The sequence below is a fragment of the Thunnus maccoyii genome, chromosome 13 (genome assembly GCF_910596095.1).
Source record: "Thunnus maccoyii chromosome 13, fThuMac1.1, whole genome shotgun sequence".
Classification (NCBI taxonomy): Eukaryota; Metazoa; Chordata; class Actinopteri; order Scombriformes; family Scombridae; genus Thunnus; species Thunnus maccoyii.
In genome coordinates this window covers 15,513,047-15,532,654 of record NC_056545.1, presented here as the reverse complement: position 1 = coordinate 15,532,654, position 19,608 = coordinate 15,513,047, and the positions used below count along the sequence as shown (strand labels likewise).

Below are 19,608 nucleotides of genomic sequence, written 5' to 3'. Positions count from 1 at the left end.
GAAGGTAAGTTCAACCTCTGCACATCAGAGAAGACTTCTACAGATTATTTATCTTTCTGTGCGATCATCTGGAGAGTTTTTTTTTTATGACATTGTCTTCTCTCATGTCGTCTCCTCTTCAGGCAATAGGAAAAATATTTCTCTGGGTAATATCAGCAACATTCATGTTTCTGGAACAAATCGAGGATGCATCGGTGGAAGGAACAACTACACTGTGACTGGTGGGTTATCTTTCTAAAAGTGGGTGGTATGTGAGTCATTACTCATGTTCAGACATTATCTTCAGTACAGCACAAATCTAAGAATGATTAACTGCTTTCAATTTTCATATTCCTGGTATTTCAACAGGAGAAATCGGAGCCAATTCAAGTATTGGCAACATCAGTAATGTTACTGTTGGTAATAACTCAGGATCCATTGGTTCAGGGAACCGCATTAACATTAGTTGAGGTAAGAAGGAAACGCAGATTTACTGATCACATAGGACGCAGTAATAAATGTGTACATGTGCATATAACATGTTTGTGTGTGTTAATATTTCCTGTGAATGTATCATTTCTTTACAATCGGTGTTCTCTCACAATTTTTGATAAATTCTTTAACTCTGTTTTGCTCTCCCTTCTTCCTTCACCTCTTTTTCTCTCTTAGGAAACTGCTCTCCAACAGATCACAAACCACTCAGCCAGATAATTATGTCCTATAATTGAAATATCTTTTAACACAACAGCAAATGTCAAATTCATGATGTGAAATCGGCAAAAATCAGAGACTCATCGAGTTTAATGTAAAAAACAACAACATTTGAAAATAAAGTCAACATGCTGCATGAAATTGTCTTTGCATTGTTTTTTATCAAAGTCAAAAGAAACATATCAGGTTTTCTCTTCATTTCAAGAGGACTACTGGGAACATACCGTGTAGAGAGAGATATTAAACATCTTATTAAAAGACCAAGGGGTAGCATGTGGATTGAGAATAAAACAGGCCCTAGAGCAGACCCCTGAGGCACTCCAAAATATACTACAGTAAAATCAGACATCTGTTCACCAACTGCAACTGAAAATGTTTTATCTGATCATTTGAAGAAACTAAGACTTGCCCCAGATAGACCAGCTCACCACTTAAGTCTGTCAATGAGGATCTTGAGATAAATTATCAGAGGATATAATCCAGAGAAAACAAAATTATCATTCAGTGCTGCAGTTCTGAAAACAGACAGACTGAAATGTCTCAAAAATACAGTTGGCATTTAAATTTTGGATTAACTTGGTGGTAATTTGTTAAATAAAAAAGTTTTCAGTCTTTTATAAGTATAAAAATACTGTAAATTTGATCCAAATCAATATTTTTTAAAACTGTTTCTTAAAACTTTATTACTCACGACAAGTAATAAGTGTAGAGCGACAGAAAGGTGGGGCTACATCCACACTCATGGACAAAGATGTGATGACATTAATCTAGTGACTAGATTCTAGTCCACAAAGGACATATGGCCTATGTTGAGAAATAAAAACCTGGTTTTATTGCTACAATAAAATCATTGAAATAAGCTGCTAGCATAATTGGACCCTATCACAAAAAGAAGTTAAAATATCATTCATGTGAAGGGTATTTTACTCTGAGATGACTAACTTAAAGGCTAGGTATTATGCTTTTCTTCATTTTCAGACATATATATAATGTCTCAATGTCGGATGTTCGTGTTATAAGTGGCCAACGTGTCAAATAACAAGGTAAACGTATGTAGCAGTAATCCCTGTGAACAAAAAGCAGCAGCTTCAGACTGCTCTGAACGCGAAGTTTCCAACGTTTTTTTCTACTTTCAGCCCGAGCTGATGTCAGTTCGTGACAGATTTCTTTATATGGACATCAGCTACGTGCACAGCGTGCGAGTTTGCTGCTCACTCTGGTAGCAGTTAAGCCAAGCCACGACGCCATTACACAGCATAGCAAAGTAAAATAAGTAATTTACCTGTTGGAGGTGAGCTGGTTGTCTGCAGCTCTTCATAATACATCTCACTGTGGCTGTTTCTGCTTATACTATTCCTCCCTGCATGATTTCTAACTGATCCGCTGAACAAATAGCTCCAAATAGCTCCAAATGTCGTTGTTTTGACCAATTTTTAGCGCTGCTAACAAAGCTCTGCTAAGCTCTGTTCAGTGAGGAACACGTTTTTACTTCCTGTAAATTCTTCACAATAAAAGTCAGTTAGTCATTTAAAAGCTTTTAATTTGAAGCAGTAAAGCAGGAAATGCTTGGTTTGCATTGACGATATAGTTACGCAACCCTGATACGTAAAACTGTCCAATCAGAACAGAGTGGGTTCATCGGGAGGGGGGCCTTAAAGAGACAGGAGCTAAAACGGACTGTAAGAGAAACTGTGTATATTGAGGGGCCGCATAAAGGGCCAGTATAAGATAAATAAGGAGTTTTTGAACTTTGAATCATGCCGAGCTACTCTAGTGGAGTTCAAAAATAAAAATTTAGAGCTGAAATGAGCATAATAGGTCCTCTTTAAAGAATATAAGGCAATAAACCTAAAGTGTTATCTCTTTATTAGCTACTATACCCTTCACAGAGGTTTTGAGAACAGCAAAATTTAAGGAACAAGAAAGTGCATAAAGAAGCACAGAACTGCAGTGAGAGGAACTAACCATTAATGACCTAAAAAAGTGACATTATATGGCACTTGAATCCTAAATCAGCCAGTTGTGCATGTTAGTTTAAAGCTGGAAAGTCAAGAAAATATTCACATCCTTATTTGTCTTTCCTGATTTATGATGACTATGTTGTTATTAACAACCAAGATGATTCACATGATTTAGTTTGTGGCAGCTACAAACTCAAACTGAAAGTAAAGCTTCAGGTCATCTGAACATCTAAACCAGAGCTAAAAGTTTAGGTTAATGTCACAATGTATTCTTGTGATTCATGATGGATTTGTGACTTCAGTATGGACATTTAAAAAAAGTAAATTGAAAGTAATTCACATTAAGTGTTTGAATGCTTAATGTTTAATAACTCATAAATATAACAATAGTGTCCAGTTTGTTTAAACACATAAGTACTCAGTTGATATTTAGAATTTTTAGTTATTTATGAGCAACATTTGGTTCTTTTTGGGGTTTTTAGATCAATGGCAACATCACAATTTAACTGATTTTGTTAAAGGAACTAAACTGAAAGGACACTTGTCAATCATGTTGATTGATCACTATAAATTTGTCTTGAAGATCAAATACTTCCAAGGATGGGAACTATTGGGGTAATGTTTCAACAGTGATTTGAAATAAGTTTGGTTTCATCAAATACAATGTTGAACAAATTACTGACCATAAGTTTGGCTAATTATGACTGAATAGATAACCAAATATGTGAGTGAGTTTAAATCTGGATCTGCAAAGTGTCTGCATTTATAAAATTAAGTGAAGAAAGTAGAATAAGTTTCATAACTTGAGTCTCTGTTATGAAGATTGGTTACTTGTTCTGTAATAGTAGATGTTTCAGGAGGTGAACTTCAGCCTGCAGGAGGCATTTCCCCTTCAGATGTGGGAGTTTTTTTTTTGGTTTTTTTTTTGGCTGAACCAACAAAATACCTGTTAACTACATTAAGGAAGTTCCTCTTCCTAAACCCCAAAAGACATGAACACGCATGTGCAGGAGATGTATAAAAGCAGAGTCTTCTCTCCTTAATTCAACAATCTCACCTCACAGCACAAGACAAACATCTGAAACCAGTGGTAAGATAAAGACTGCATATATATGTGTGTCTCTCAGCTTCATGTCTGTGTCAACTGCTGTCTGCTACTTTGTACTTTGTCTTATACTTTATCCTAAAGTAAAACAACCCAAAATTAAAATCACAAATAAGCAGCAAGTCAAAGCTCTAGATTCTTGAAAAGAGTTTAACTGAAGTGTACATTTTGTCACTAAGTTGTTGTCTGCCTCTCTAGATTTCAGCAGCGACAATGGATAGAAAAATCGGTAACACAGAGGACGTTAACATTGGGGAGAATGAAGGGCTGGTTGGCTCTGACAATAAAATTAGTGGTAAGTCCAAGTGTGACTGCACTTTTCTGTCAGGTTGTCTTGACAGTCTTATGACAATGTTTTCATGACTTCTCTTCCAGGACAAGTTGGACACCATTCGTCTGTGGGCAACACTGGCAAAGTCAAAGTTACAGGAGATAATAAAGGAGACATTGGAGCAAAGAACGAGATTCAGGGTGAGTTATTTCTCATATTGTTAGGGAGGTATGAGCAATTAATTTTTTATTCATTACTCATCTTCAAATATTAGCATCTTTATGGCACAATCTGTGTTTCAGTGAATAGTTTTTTATTTCTTCTCTCAATCCTCTTATTTCAACAGGCAAAATGGGAGCCAATGCAAGTGTTGGCAACACTGAAAAGATTACAGCTGGTTCTAACACAGGTTGCATTGGTTCAGGGAACAAGATTAACATCAGCTGAGGTAAGAAGAAAGATCAGAGATTTACTTGTGACATAGGACACAGTATCAGATGAGATGTGACATGTTTATGCATGTTAATTGTTCCTGTGAATGCTTCATTGTAGAAGTATATAATCCTCATTTTCTCATCAATATTTGTATTTTACTCTTTCTCACTCTCTTTGTTTCTGTCTCTTTCTGTCTTTTAGGAAATTGCCGTCCAGCAGATGAAAGGACAACTCTTCTAAAAATCATGAATCATTTGCTTTATTATGGCAGATAATTGAAATGTCCTTTAACACAGCATTAAAAAATGTTAAATTCTGAAAATAAATGAATCTTTGGCTGAAGATTTAGTATTTTTTCATTTTTTATGACTGACTTTATTGTACTCTGGTCGATATTCAGTGCCTTGGAAATTTATTTATCTGTCACCTTCATTCAAACATGAATTTGTTTCCAGTGTTGCTTTGTGTTCATGAAGTAGTTTTTGTCAGGAAATTAAATAACCAGCAGTTGGGTTTTCTAGCTAAGAAATCCAGTATTTAACCTAAAAATCATTTGTTTTAACTTGATTACACACAGATAATCTCCCTTCAACTTATTATAAAACTTCTACAAAAAAAGTGGCTGCACCAAAGTTAATTTGTGTCATAATAACAGAGGGAAAATATGCTGAGTTGATACAGAAAACAAAACCTGAAGAAATCAATAAACGCCTCCATGTGTTTTAATGTTGTGGTTATTGTTTTAAGTTTGTGTAGAGAAAAAAAACATACAAATCATGAATCCATAAGGGATACGTTTTGAGGTTGAATTTTCAGGTAATATCACCCAGCTCTAAACCTGTAACAGTTTGGAAGAAGAGATGGGTAATTGTCTACATTCACACAGATACAGCAAAGTATCTGTGAGTGCACTCTTCCTCTAACAGCAGAGGTTTTGGGAGGTGCTCTCACATGGGAATGAAAAAAAGAGATTAATGTCAAGATATCAAATGTATTCAAACTTTGAACTGTGCGTCTAAATCTACTAAAGAATTAAATATAATGACACAGTGGTCAGCTTATTGTTTTATAAAAGGACAAATATACAATACATACAAATAACAATATATGTGTTTTATTTTTTATTTGGGTGATCCTGATAAGTCAAAATTTTAGTGTCAACTAGCACTAGGTGATTTGATTAAAATCAATATCATACAAAAAACTGTTCAGAAAATATCAATATGTATCACCATTATGGAAAATGTATGTATGCACAATATATATAATTTGATAATGCTGCCATTTGAAAAATATCCTGATAATGACTGAGGGCTGAAGGGCTCATTAGTTAAACTTTAGAATATAGTTTAACATAAAAAATAGAATATAATGTAAACATTTAACTTTGCAAACATACTTTATCTGCCGTGACAAAAATACAAGTTAGCTTGCCTTATAACTTATTAAAATAATGTAAATAAAAGTAAAAGCTGTGATTACTATCACATATAATTCCTTTAGCAGGGCAGCAAACATCTCTAATGTTTAGGGGTACAACCAAGACAAAGAAAGTAAACAAGTGGATCACAAAAGCCCTGACACATTCATACACTCAACTTTAACATGAAATAAATTTAAAAGATATTAATTAAGTTCTGTTTTCACATCTCTCAAATGTTTTAGAGGTAGAAATCTGAGTAAAAAGTGCAAAATTGTCATCAAGTCATTATACTATATCTTTTATATATATATATATATATATATATATATATATATATATATATATATATATATATATATATATATATATATATATATATATATATATACACACACACACAGTATCTATTCTGCTGTAACCTCTTAATTTATCTTAGCTAGCTAGCTTAGCAGTTAGCTTTGTGCATTCGCAGTCAAAGCAGCCTCGTTAAACGATGGCGTGTGATGACTGTTCCGCAGTTGCAGACAGGATGTCTCTACTAGAGAGAAGTGTCCGTGAGTTAGAGCAGCTTTTGTCAGCAAATGTTACTTTAGACGTGACAGGCACTCAAGATAGTTGTAGCCCTGCTAATGATTGCACTAGCATAGCCTCAATGGCTGCGGTAGGAAATGAGCGTGTACTTTGACGCGGAGGCCAAAAACTGGAGACTGACTGGCTGTTGTCGCATTTATTTCTGCTGTGTGATAGGCTGTTAGATCTATCCATAGAGTAAAAAAAATTTTCTGAAGTTTATCATCGTTATCGACATAAATTTTATTGTGATCCCGTATCGAGATTGCTTTATCGTCCAGCCCCAAATTTAACCAATCCCCAATAATTCCTACAAACATTTCAAACAGGACTTCAATGTCATGTAACAATTGCTGTTTTTCCCCCATTTTTTAATTTATTGTATAAAATGTTTGTGTGTGAGTTTGTTTTCAAAATGTTAAGTATCTCAGCATTTAGTGTAAGTATTTAACTAGCAGATAATGTGCAAATTATAGTTTTTTCAGCTTACATTTGAGCATTGTTGTATTTAATGATGCAACAATTGAGTTCACAAAAGTTAAATGAATCGGACAGTTAAAGCTATCAATACTTATTTTTAAAATGTCTTAATAGTGTCAATAAACATTTCTGAGTACAATTGAAAATTAACTTTCTGGGTTCTCGTCATTGAACCTCAGCTGATGCAGAAATACTTGACTAAAATCCCCTCTGTGGGGGAAAAAAAGAGCTTTGCTGAACAAACAAAACACCTGCTAACTATAAAGGAAGTCCTCAACATGTGCATGACACTTTAAAAAAAAAAAGAGTCAGATTCTTCCCTTTTCAACGAGTTCACTTCACAGCACAAGACAAACATCTGAAACCAGCGGTAAGATAAAGACTATATCTGTGTCTCTCTGCTTAATGTCAGCTCGGTCTTTAAAATATAACATTTGTTACCTATTTTCATTTTGTTTTGTATTTTACATTTTCATGTCTGATATTCAGCTGATCCTGTGACTCTGTCTTACTCTGTTAGTGTGAATGTAGAATATTTCAAGATCAACATTAACATCAAACACTAGTTAAAAGCGAGTCAAAGCTGCAGTTCTGAGTCTTTACACGAGTTGTTTGTCTGAGAATTTTGTCTGAATCCATTTGATGCTAAACATGGTTTTTATTTTGCTTTTAATCTTTGTCTGTGTATATTTCAGAAAGAACAATGTCGTCCATTGGTAACACCAAGGACATTGTTGTTGGGACCAACACAGGACAGATTGGTGCTGGTAATGTAATCAATATTAGCGGTAAGTTCAATCCCTGTACATTGATTGATGATCTCTCTCATGTCAGTTTTACATCACTGTATCACAGGTGTCAGTGATTTGCTCTGTTTGTCATAAGATGGTGAAAGTAGAAGTATGCAGTCTAGATAAGAGATCAGTGTCTTTACAGCATGAGTAAGAGTATGATTATCAATGTATATGATTAACATTTCTTTTACTTATTCATATTCTCTACATTTTAAAAGGAGGAACAGGAGGCCAAACAAATACTGGTGGCTCATGTGACACAGGAGGTGGAAGCAACTCTGGATCCACCGGTAATGCCAGCGGTGAGTTCTGCATATCATATTGCTGGAAAGTTAGTGGGAGTTGGCAGTGAATAATTTCTGATTTGTAACTCAGAGATTGGAATATGCACAGTTAGATTAGGTGATCATGTTATTGTATTCTTGAGATTGTATTTATCTATGTTTGTGTGTTGACAGGAGGAAAAGAATTCAATGTTGGCAACATAAGTGACATGACAGTTGGAGAAAATATAGGAGACATTGGTGCCAAGAACAACTGCAATGCGAGCGGTAAGTAGTGTGTGTAATATCGTTGGATGAACAGTTTCTTACGTGTTACTCGTATAATAAGATTAGAATTTGAGTAAGATTATCAGTTCATGTGCTTCTGTATCTATAACTTACTGTAATTCAACAGGAGGACAAGGAGTCAAAGTAGATATGGGCAACATACACAACATGGATGTTGGAACCAACGTTGGAAACATTGGTGCAAAGAACAACTGCAATGTGAGCGGTAAGTAGTGTGTGTGATATCATTGGATGAGCACTTTCTTACGTGTTGCTTGTATGATAAATTTAGAATTTGAGAGATAATTAGTTCATGTGAATCTGTTGTATCTATAACTTACTGTAATTCAACAGGGGGAAAAGGAATAGAAGTAAATATTGGCAACATACACAACATGGATGTTGGAGCCAACGTTGGAGACATTGGTGCAGGGAACAACTGCAATGTAAATGGTAAGTTCTGGAAGTATGAGGAATGGAAATCATTTCTGATTTGTTCACCACGCAGCAGTTTATAAAACTGAAATTCATCAAGGTGGCAATCATTTTATCTTCTGCCTTGATAATCATGAGGTAAACAGTGGAATGACACTGTTTATATTTGATTGGCCACCCCTGCAATTACCCCCATCTTTGCCAACACAGTAGTCTCAATGAAAAGACTGAAGGGGGGCTGACATTTTGTTATGCAGTGCTAATGTCAGTCTGAGCCTGACCTTACTCATGTACTGCAGATCAGAGTAAGATCAACTGTTTATGTGATTCTATTTATGAGTCTTTATATTTCAACAGGAGGAGAAGGAGTCAAAATAGATATTGGGAACATGAGCAACGTTGCTATGGGACACAATGCAGGAGGCTTTGGTGTAGGGAACAACTGCATTGTGAACGGTGAGACCTGTGCCTCATGGCGAGGTGCTAGAAGTGGGCACTTTCACTATTATTTACATACTCATGTATAACACTACAATGTGTACACTACAGATTCAAGATTATTCCATTTATTATTCTTTATATTTCAGCAGGAGGAAAAGGAGCCCAAATAATTATTGGCAATGCAACAAACATGGGAATGGGATACATCGGACACATTGGTGCAGGGAACAATGTTAACATTAACATGTGAGGATGAAGCGTTTTACTTGTCACAAAGACAGTTTGGAAGTTCATGTTTTGTGTTTGTAGGTGCTGTATTTTTAACGATGCAATCACAATTGTTTAATTTGAATGTCTTCTTCTTTCTCCATCTCTCAGGAAACCCCCATCCAAGAGATAATAAACCATGGTACATCAAATGGCATCTTATCTGTACAGTGACACTGTAGTTGTCAAATGTAATTCTTCAAGAATTTGGTTGGACTTCGCAGAAAGAAAATATAATTATTTATTATATTATATTAAAATATGATAAAGTCACATGAATAAACTGTTGAGCTTGTTAAATTGAGCTTCTATTTTTATTTGTTTTAAATGTAAAAAGTGTTCATTAGGTCATTTAATAAAGAGGATAAATTGATACAGAGTTTCCATGACGGTCCTTTTGTGTTGTCCAGGGATGCTCTTATGAGTATTGTAGTATAAACATCCTTTTTGTCAGGATCTTTTCCTCTCTTCTTTCTGCTGTTAAGTTTTTCTGATGTTTGTCACCAGTCACATTAAGGCCGATACATTTGACATTATAGCATGCCTCAACAGCTATGTAATAATCAATGAAGTTCACATTTTTATGTTTTTATTATCTGCATTAAAACAATCAACATTAAAAACAAAATACTATAAATCTGCCAGTTTGAAGATCTGTGGGAAATGTGACCATTTTAAAAATGTAAACAATTTTTAAAACGTAAAGAAAAACATTTCAACGAGGACATCATTTACCAGCCACAGCGGAGGCGGTTAGATACCAAAATTTCATAGTGACCAAAACAATCCTGTTTATGTATGTGTGTATAAAACACATTTATTAAAATACCTTTATACTTTCCTGAAAACCAACCTTATTACCATCACATATTTCTATCAATGCCCACAAACGGCTGGTTATATATACTGTATGTGGGCTACACAAGGTTTTCACATTAATTAACTTGGATGACTAAATTATAGTCAAAACTGATGCAGCAGAGGCCAAGATATCCTGATTTGGAAGTTTAAATAGATGCTTGATCCTACTACTATAAAGCAACTCATTCATCTCTTTTGTTAGATCCTCCCTGCTTGGTAAATATTCACGTCTTTGAACTACACAAAGTTTGTAACACAGCATTTTGGTTTAAAAAATATGCAGTCCCCAAGCCCCATCCCAGATATTACTAGTTATTAATGTCCACAGAGGACATTGTAGAACTGGTTTCACAGAATCAACACAGTAGTGCTCCCCATGACTGGTAAACTGATTTTTGGTGTATAAACTCAGTGAAGTTCCCCTTCACTGATTCAGGATATACTTCATCATTTTACATCAGAATTAATTAAGATAATATTCAAACCATGACATTTAATTTTCAGTAGATGCTGACATGACCCGTCTTCAGTGACAAAGATTGTGAGATCAAATTCTGTGTGCAGCCACTGTCTATTCTATACAAAAATTCAGCAAAAAATAAAGGAAAGGAAGGAACATAACAAATGTGGAAGTCCAACATACAACTAAGACACTTTAAGTTGGTTTTCCTTTCATTTGTCACCTGTCTTCTCCTTTCAATCTCCTCTTTTTTGCCAAATCTCCTCTCTTACTTCTACTTTTGATTCTTTGTTTTTCAATCTTCCTGTATTTTAAGCAAAGTCATGAGAAAGTGCTTCAGAACGTGACTGACAACATGTCCTGTAAACCACAGAAATGCTTATGTGCATGGTAATAAAACCACACACACACACATAAACCTCTTTTCTCTTCTCCTGATTTTCTTTCTTTCTTTTCAATCTTCCTCTATTACACAAACACTTGCACGTCTGTCATGTCACATTAATGGCACATCTTCCTTAACAACTTTCATATATGCTAGTACCAAGTCTTGATTAGGGTTAAATTTATCATTAGGTAATAGAAAATTACAGGTCCTCTTAGATCTTGAAGATACAGGTTTTATGTAAATCAATATAATTCTGCTGATTGCCCACACCGATCCTATTGGTGTCATTATCATAATGGACTCAGATATCGACTAGTAAAATAGAATAGAAATACTTCATAGAAGCTACACTTCAACTGTGACTGTGTCTGAAATCACTCCCTCATTAACTCGTTCACTACTCCTGATATAACAGGCATTAAATAGTTTACTCAATAGTGAGCAGACACCTATTAATCATCATTATTTTGCATCATCACTCACCGGTGAAGTATCAAACAATGCTAATTTTAAGCATCTGCAAAACATTATACACACACACACACACACACACTATATATATATATATATATATATATATATATATATATATATATATATATATATTTTAGTGTAGTGCTGTTCCAGTGTTTCTAAGTGATAAGCTGTTTTTAAGAAAGCTCTTACTTTCTGAGATGTTCATGTTCCTTCAGGAAGAGCTCCGTCCTTCTGTTATTCACCCCTGAACCGCTTTTGTAGGACCTGTGTAAGAAAACACAAAAGAGAGAAACATTGAATGATGGTGGACTGGGCTGACAGCTGCTATTAGGATACAGCACATGAAACAAGTTTTTTGCCTCTATTTAAAAGAGACAGTGGGGGGTCTATATGCAAACGAGGGGACGCGTTTTAACAATTAGGCAATCTGGCGCCCACATGAAGCAAAATTTATATAAAGATAAAGTACATACAGCTGACAGTTACAATACAATTCTTGTAAGTATGTTGTAGATTTAATCTGTTGGTGCGGGGCTGGGTGTCTGTAGACCAGTGTTTTTCAATCCACACCTGATCCAAATGAACGGGTCGTTATCAGGCTTCTGCAAAGCTCATTTGAATCAAGTGTGTTAGAAGAGGGAAACATCTAAAACATGCAAGGCAGGGGTGCCCCAGGACCAGGATTGGAAAATACTGGTGTAGACTACCATATGCCTCTTCTGATACACATGGTGTGTGCGCTGTGCTGCCATATGAGTCATTGCAGTGGTGAGATCTTATATTTGCAGTGACAAGTCTATAAAAAGTAATGAATACAGAAAAATCAACCAAATGCTTTGATCAATCATACTAGATTTTAGTGGTCCATGGTAAACAGCAGGTGCTTGTCAATACAAGTTCTCAAGTGGGCCAGCACATTAAGCATCGTTACAAACGGTCATCATGGTTTTCATGGTCATTAATATGAATCCAGTTCATATCCCATAAAAAAAGATGAGTCTATTTTTCATAATAGCACCATGAATCCTATTTTTGTCTAAATAAAAAATGAAACAATTTTGTTCAGTTTTGCCTTTTTGGGGGGCTCAGTAACAGTGATGGTAAGTTTTCTTTTTTAAAAATCATCTTGAGTCCAAAATTTCTTTTCATATTAATATATATGAATTCCTCATGTAATCTGGCTCCATTTGGTGGTGAAAACAACAGAGTTTAACTTCTTCAGTCTCTTTTGGTTTCTCCATGAAAACCTAACGCAGTAACCTTAACTTCATAATCATGTTTAAGCATCTTTGCAACTGGGAGAAGCAGAATTTCAGACAAACACACAAGAAACTGCCACCAAAAACATCCCCCCCAGTCTTTGCTTCAGCAACTGAATGGATATTTCACTTTGTCCTATTAACTGATGACTGGATGCCAATTACGTACTTCCTGCGTAAAGGCTTTTAAGTGATTAGCTCTGCTTAACCCTCAAGTCTGTCCTGCATCGGTTATTTACACCATCTCCTCCCTATTTGAACTAATCATCAGTTCATCATCCATTATCTGCTCTGTTGCCTTCTTCCTTCATCGTTCCTCCACATCTCTCATGTCTATGTAATTTAAATTCACTCTCATCATTTTGCAATAAGTAAAAATTTGATCACTACAATGTCTCTCTCTCTCTCTATCTTTCTCTGTGACTGCCTTTCTCTCGCCCTCATTCCCTGATAAAGCCTTTCTGTGTATCAGGCAGACCAGATGTAACCACTCTCCCTCAGCTTTGGCTGAATGAAAGCCTTGCGGTTTGATTTACTGTAGACAGCACTTAGGAAAGATATCCCCAGAGAAACACAACAATACAGAGAGAGAGAGAGAGAAGGAGAGAGAGAGAGAGAGAGAGAGAGAGAGAGAGAGAGAGAGATTGGCTAATAAGAGGAGGTGCCTCTTATAAGAGGATGAAACATGATAGAAGGAATGGAGACTATTAAAGGGTGGGGGAATTCAGCAACAAAGTGGGCTTTTCTGCCTCCTACTGGTTAATGACAACACAACAAAAGTCAACAGAGGAGGATGAGGAGGAAAAAACTAGGAAGATAGGAAGGAAGGAAAAGAAGGGAAGAAAAGATGAAAATGAAAGTGATGGTATACATAAAAACCAGAGATAGAAGGGATTAAGGAAGGAAAAGTTGACTGTGCCAACATAACTCATTAAAAAGGACAAAAAGGTGATTTAATTGTGTACCTCCATACAGTTCGATGGGGGACTTTGTGAGAGACAGATTAAAGAAAGAATGGTTGACTACTTTCTGTCTCTACTTTGGGTCAAACTCCAAAAATGCCAGATCCTACATTGACTAGTAAACTGACCTTGATATGTAAAACCAATATAAAACTAAATTTCTAAAATCAGAAGCATCTATTTTTCCTGTTGTCACAAATATCCAAGAAAACCATAAACCACATTTGCCAGAGTTTCTCCTAGGCTCCGTCATAAAACATCATTTTACACAACAAATGTATTGTTTTTTATCCAAACATGACAATCATTAAATTAGTATTGAAAATATTCTACCTCAACTGAATGTCAGAGGTCTCTGCAGTTCTCCTGCTAGATGATGCATCCCATCCAATCAACCAACTCCAAGCCAGACAATAATTCTTCACAAATATGTTTATGTGTGAAATTTGATCCATTCTGTATCACGTGTAATGTAATCAGTGTGTGTCCATCATGTATGCAAGTCTCAGACAGACCCCAATAACAGCCTATGAGAGTTGAACCCCACTGCTACATACTGCACTTAGACCTGCTGCAATTAAGCAATATTAAAAGTAATTTAACTGCACCATAACCTTATCAACACTGATTTAATGAAAAATGTTTCTTATCACTTTTTCATGAATACTTCTTACTGATCATACTCACCATAAAGGCATCCTGGTATCCTGCACAACAACTGGAAAACCGCAATGTTGTGGTGATTGGAGGAAAACATACCTTGCATTTGCTAACAATATGTCACTTATGGGCAAGAGATGTGTGAAAGTGCTTACTCGATGTCTCTATGAACAGAACCCAACAGGTCCTCTCGCTCTCGCAGGCTGAAGAAGTTGCTTTTGGTTTTGTGGAACTCATGAGTATAGTCCTACAGGATAAAAATGAAAGATGTGAACTACAGTCAGGAATACACAATGATATTGATGATAAACACAAATAATAATAGAAAAAGTGAATACATTGTATGTACCTGTAAAATGTCTCTGTGTCTCTGTAAGGTGTGCATCAGTGCTGCATTATGTGACGAAGCTCCTGGGGTGTTCGTATATTCTGCCATTTTGTCATTGACTGCTGTTAGCTGCCAAGAAAAAGACAAAACTGATGTTAAGGAGCCATAAAAACAATGGTTTTTTTGTGGTAACTGATTTTTAAAAAGTTCAGCAGAATTTGAATAACATTTCAAGGCTATAATTTAGAATATCAAACACTTTTACCTCACTTAAATTTAGAAAATTGCACTTCTTATTAGGTAAACAGTAAAAGGAAGTAAAAATTAATGTATTATAATAAGCATAATCCAAAATTATAATAGTATTCCCAGTATATAACAACCCAGTAAGGTACAATCAGCTTTGGTTGGTTGGTCATTTCTTTTTCTCTTACAGAACACTGATTATGCATCAAATCTTCTTCAATATTTTGGAATCCTGTCACTTGAGCTCAGGTAAAACCCCTGAGACAGCTGCTACTGCAAGAAACCCTAAAAACCCTTCAACTTTATGGTGTGACATTTGACTTACGTTGGTTAAGAGCTGCTCCAGTTCAGTAGTCATGGCCACCAGCATGTTGTCATGAGATGAGCCAACAGAATCGGACCTGATTTAAGTATGACAGGGAAAGTTTTATTTGTTATTCCAACTAAAATAAGTACAGCTGAAGTGAAATATAATTTCTTCAGAATCAGGGTATACAAAATGACAAAATGTAAGACAAAACATAACATAAGTATACAGACTGGTGCTGTCCTGCATTGAATATTTAAGCACAGAATTATATATATATATATATATATAAGCTAGCTGAGGTACTGCAAGATGAAGTAACACAGGTATTCAGATTAGATTTTATCCAAAGGTAGCAAATATCAGTGTCCGTCCACATTGTTAAAGCTGAGTGAGGCGTGTGCTGCTGACCTGTTGTCTCTTGTCCGCTGGTCCCGGTTGCTGCTGCTGTAGCTGGTGCAGAGCTTACTGAAGGAGACCAGCTTGAGGTCCAGCTCATTCTCCAGCTGCCTGGCCTGTTTACGCAAATCTGAGTGAAGAAACAAAGACACATTCAGGACAAAAATTTCAAGATGATTCAGATATAGTCCAATGTTGAGTATTTGGCCCATACATGAAATTAGACCGTTTGAGCTAAATTTGTTGTAGCCAGACGAGACTCTCATGGTAGTCATTTTTTTACAGTTTATAAGCTATCAAAATCCCAGTGGAATTGAAAAAGCACAAACTTACTCACCACAACGCAACTTTATATAACATCCTGCATCACTGCACAGGTGTATATCTTTATCTTTGTATCTTTATAAACTGCTCAGAGTAATTTGTATCTTCTCGTTAGATGCCAACTGCATCTCATTGTACTTGTTTATCTTACTTGTACTTGTTCAATGACAATGAAGTAGTACAGTATGTTACAGTGCAGTACTTTGTGGGAGACATATTGCTTGATAAGCAGTTCAGCTGTTTATATCATATATCTTTACATACAGTCGATGTTATATTCACAGTGTAGTTACTTGCCAACTGTTCTGATAATCAATTAATCGTGTTAAGTCATTTTTTTAAGAAAAAAGAAAATCTGGTTCCAGCTTCTTAGATGTGATAATTTTCTGGTTTCTTTAGTCCTCTGTAGTTAACTGAATATTTTACATTATATCTGAGGTTTCATCCTGGGCTTTGGGAAACGGTGATCAATATTTTTAACCATTTTCTGAGATCTTACAGACAAAAATAATCGATCACTCAAGAAAATAATCGACAGATTCATTGATAATGAAAATCGTTATTTGCAGCCCTTGTATAAAATTCTTAATGCTGTTGCTTTGTTTTAATTTTAACTTTACAAGTACCGTTATATTATACACACTTTGGTACAAATGAAGTTGAACTTTTAACGGTCTAACCGTTAATAACTGATAAACGTTACTCAAGTTCGGCGTTAACGGCTAACAAGCTAACAGATTAGCCTGCCAGCAGTTTAAGACTTCTCCTCCCTCGAGAGTATAACGTCTATTGACTTAATGTACCACGAGACATATTAAATATGACTGATCTGAATCAGTGAAGAACAGTAAAAAAAAGTGTACATGCAGAGAATTATTTTAAATCAGGCACGACAACATAATTTACCTTCCCAATAGTTGCTGCTGGCTGCCATGTTTGTTGTTGACATGTCATCATCAGCCGTCAAGAAGAAACGACTGTCGCAATTTAACCATTACGCCTCTACTGCAGGCTCTAGTGGTTTCCGACCGCAAGTGCACCTCTCACTGCACCGAGGACGTCATTCCACGTAAAGGAGAGGTTCACAATTTTTCAGGTGTGTCTTAAAACAACAGTCAGGTGCCCATATGAACACTGAAAGAGGTTTTCCTCGCTGTAATCATTCCTCCTGTTCATACTGGCTATTAAAAGATCCCCTTTAAATGTGCTTTCAGTGTACTGTAAGTGAAGGGGGCCAAAATCCAGTCCTTCTGTGCAAAAATGCATTTAAAAGTTTATTTGAAGCTCGTGTGAGGCTTCAGCAGTCTGAGTTAGTCATATCAAGTGGATATCTGCCACATTTACAGTCTATTTAGCATCAGACAGTGTTTTTCTTGTTGAGCTGTGGTGGAAGTATAGTAACAAAAAGAGATTGTAACGTTGAAAGATATCTACTTGACTTGACTAATTTGGATGGTTGAAGCTTCATATTAGCTTCAGATAAACTTTTGAATACATTTTTGCATTTGAGGCTTGTGGATTTTGGCCCCCATCACTTACATTGTAAGTGCATTATGAAGGGATCTTCTAATGGCCAGTATAAAGAACAGTAATGATTATAGCAAGAAAACCTACTTCAATGTTCATTTGGGCATCTTTAAAGGGTTAAAACGTGAAACACGATAGCTAAGCAGAATCTGCTTATTGCTTAATAACTGAAATGTAAGAATCACTTAGCATGCCGCTGTAAAAGTTCACTGATGTAGCTCCATGATGATGATAATGACCACTTTGTACAAATGTAGGCTTCAGTTAAAGTAAAAAGACCACAATTTAAAAAAATATTCCTTTTCAATTAGGTAAAAGCCCATGATATTATGCTCAAAATCTATTTAAAAAGTGAAAAGTACTCATTAGGCACAATGAGCCATGACAGCTTTTAGTGATTATTGTAGGCTGTTGCTTGGTTATTATTATGCATTCTGGTGCATTAGTGTGCAAGTAGGAATTCAAGTTGTAGCTGGTTGCCGTGGAGCTAATTTAACTATTTTATATTCCTGTGTAGTTAAATCTATATGTTAATGAATTGTAAAGTAACTTGGAGGGCTGCTAGGTAAATGTGATGGAGTAAAAACTATAATTTTTCTCTCTGAAGTATTGAGCAGCATGAAATGGAATTACTCAATTAAGGGCAAATGCCTTAAAATTGTGCTGGAGTAAATGCACTCTCTGACTATAGAGGCTTTGCTGGGATCTTTTCCATCAACATGTAGGTATTTGAAGCAGATTTGTATATATTTACAATGTTTTGTTTGAACTTCGGTCAGTTCTCCCACATTGTCCATTTAACAGGACTCATTTTAAACTTTTCATATTACTTTACTTGTTTCCTGATGTTTCAGACTATTGAACTCTTGAACTGTTGAAATTTAAACACTCTCATTATTTATTAACTTTAAACTGGCAGTTGAGTTGGTTTTGTATTCAGTAAACACAACACAGGCCAAATACTGGTTGTGTATGTGGGTATTTAACCCTATAACATATGTTTTCCCCATTTATATTCCCTTAACTGTGTAGTTGTTTAAATCATCTTGTGCAGTGTCAAGTGTTGTTATATATATTCTGTATTCTTTATTGAAACTATATGAATTTTATAGTGAGTGAGATCCCAAGACTTCATGTTTTTTATGGCTCCACCATTCAGTCAAATGGAAATATTATTGATGTCTTTTGCCCCATTTTGTTCACATTTCTCAAAAATTCAGTCTGTATTTGACATCTTATGAAACACTGCAGATCTGAACACTGAGTTCGTAATGATTGACCCTATGACCAGTTTGTGGGGTTTAAAGAGATTCACTCTCATTCATGCCTTGACCTTTTGACCTTAAATTCACTGTATACAGTAAGTTCATGTTTTGCAGGCTGATGATTATAGTTTTAAATAGTTACACAGTATATTTGCTGCCCTGCTGCTCACCGGTGGAGGCAAAGTGTCAGTAGAGAAAAAAAAGACACAGATGTGATTGAGGTACATGTCACTCGTATTGTGAGTCTCTCTCTTTTTTTTTGCTCATTCTCTTTATTCATCGTCTTAAACACAGGCAGTCATGAATATCACAGTAACAGCAAGACTGGTGATCGTGTTGATAAAGGAGACAATGACGATGGTGAGGATGATGCCATCGATGGTGGAAAAGAGCAAAAACTCTGAGGTGTTTTCATCGTTCTGCAGCCAACTTCAGTAGATGAATCCTCTCTTTCACACTGATTCAACTTTTTCTCTCAATTCTGTCATTCCTATTTTCTGTCTTTCTTACATCTTTCCTTTCTTTTTTGTGATGTTTCTTTAAAAAAAAAAGCAAAAGTGCTGTGAACAACTGACACCAGTAAGCACCTGAAGTCCAGCCCGGGATCCTGCTTTGACTAGCCAGACCGGCGGAGCCGAAGAGATGGAGGTTGGGGTAGAGGAGGAAGAGAAGGAGGGATGGAAGTGCAGGAGGAGGGAGAGGAGGAGGAGGAGGAGGAGTTA

General features: G+C 35.8%; 2 protein-coding genes and 1 long non-coding RNA gene across 4 annotated transcripts in view; 2 read left to right on the top strand and 1 right to left on the bottom strand.

Annotated features, from left to right (window-relative positions):
• LOC121910615 (Golgi SNAP receptor complex member 1-like) overlaps positions 1–17,106 on the bottom strand; it is a 32,332-nt gene extending 15,226 nt beyond the window's left edge. The window contains exons 1-6 of the mRNA XM_042431862.1: positions 17,001–17,106; positions 15,783–15,900; positions 15,390–15,465; positions 14,840–14,947; positions 14,646–14,737; positions 11,799–11,873 (exon numbers count right to left, since the gene is read on the bottom strand). Of these exons, the coding sequence (XP_042287796.1) occupies positions 11,799–11,873; positions 14,646–14,737; positions 14,840–14,947; positions 15,390–15,465; positions 15,783–15,900; positions 17,001–17,043 (512 nt within the window). The 5' untranslated portion in view covers positions 17,044–17,106. The remainder of the gene's footprint in view (positions 1–11,798; positions 11,874–14,645; positions 14,738–14,839; positions 14,948–15,389; positions 15,466–15,782; positions 15,901–17,000) is intronic.
• LOC121910616 (glycine-rich cell wall structural protein-like) lies at positions 6,340–11,646 on the top strand. Of its 2 annotated transcripts, none has more exons than XM_042431864.1 (9): positions 6,340–7,305; positions 7,631–7,723; positions 7,948–8,031; positions 8,188–8,280; positions 8,408–8,506; positions 8,635–8,733; positions 9,073–9,171; positions 9,306–9,402; positions 9,535–11,646. In XM_042431864.1, exons 2-9 carry the CDS (start codon positions 7,639–7,641, stop codon positions 9,554–9,556), a joined length of 678 nt encoding a protein of 225 aa, XP_042287798.1. In that variant the 5' UTR covers positions 6,340–7,305; positions 7,631–7,638; the 3' UTR covers positions 9,557–11,646. The 2 variants fall into 2 exon arrangements, with proteins under 2 accessions (XP_042287798.1, XP_042287797.1); XM_042431863.1 differs by having other exon boundaries at positions 9,303–9,402.
• A 5-nt stretch (positions 17,107–17,111) lies between the features above and the next one.
• LOC121910619 lies at positions 17,112–19,556 on the top strand. The gene is made up of 3 exons (XR_006099692.1): positions 17,112–17,190; positions 19,181–19,291; positions 19,439–19,556. It is a non-coding gene; the product is annotated as an uncharacterized LOC121910619 (long non-coding RNA).
• Positions 19,557–19,608: the final 52 nt, after the last annotated feature.

Bases quoted from the DNA above. Each gene is read 5' to 3' on its own strand.
- LOC121910616 (XM_042431863.1), top strand. From the start codon at position 7,639: ATGTCGTCCATTGGTAACACCAAGGACATTGTTGTTGGGACCAACACA. The intron at 8,734-9,072 runs GTAAGTTCTGGA...ATATTTCAACAG, and splicing joins GAACAACTGCAATGTAAATG to GAGGAGAAGGAGTCAAAATA. The intron at 9,172-9,302 runs GTGAGACCTGTG...TTTATATTTCAG, and splicing joins GAACAACTGCATTGTGAACG to CAGGAGGAAAAGGAGCCCAA.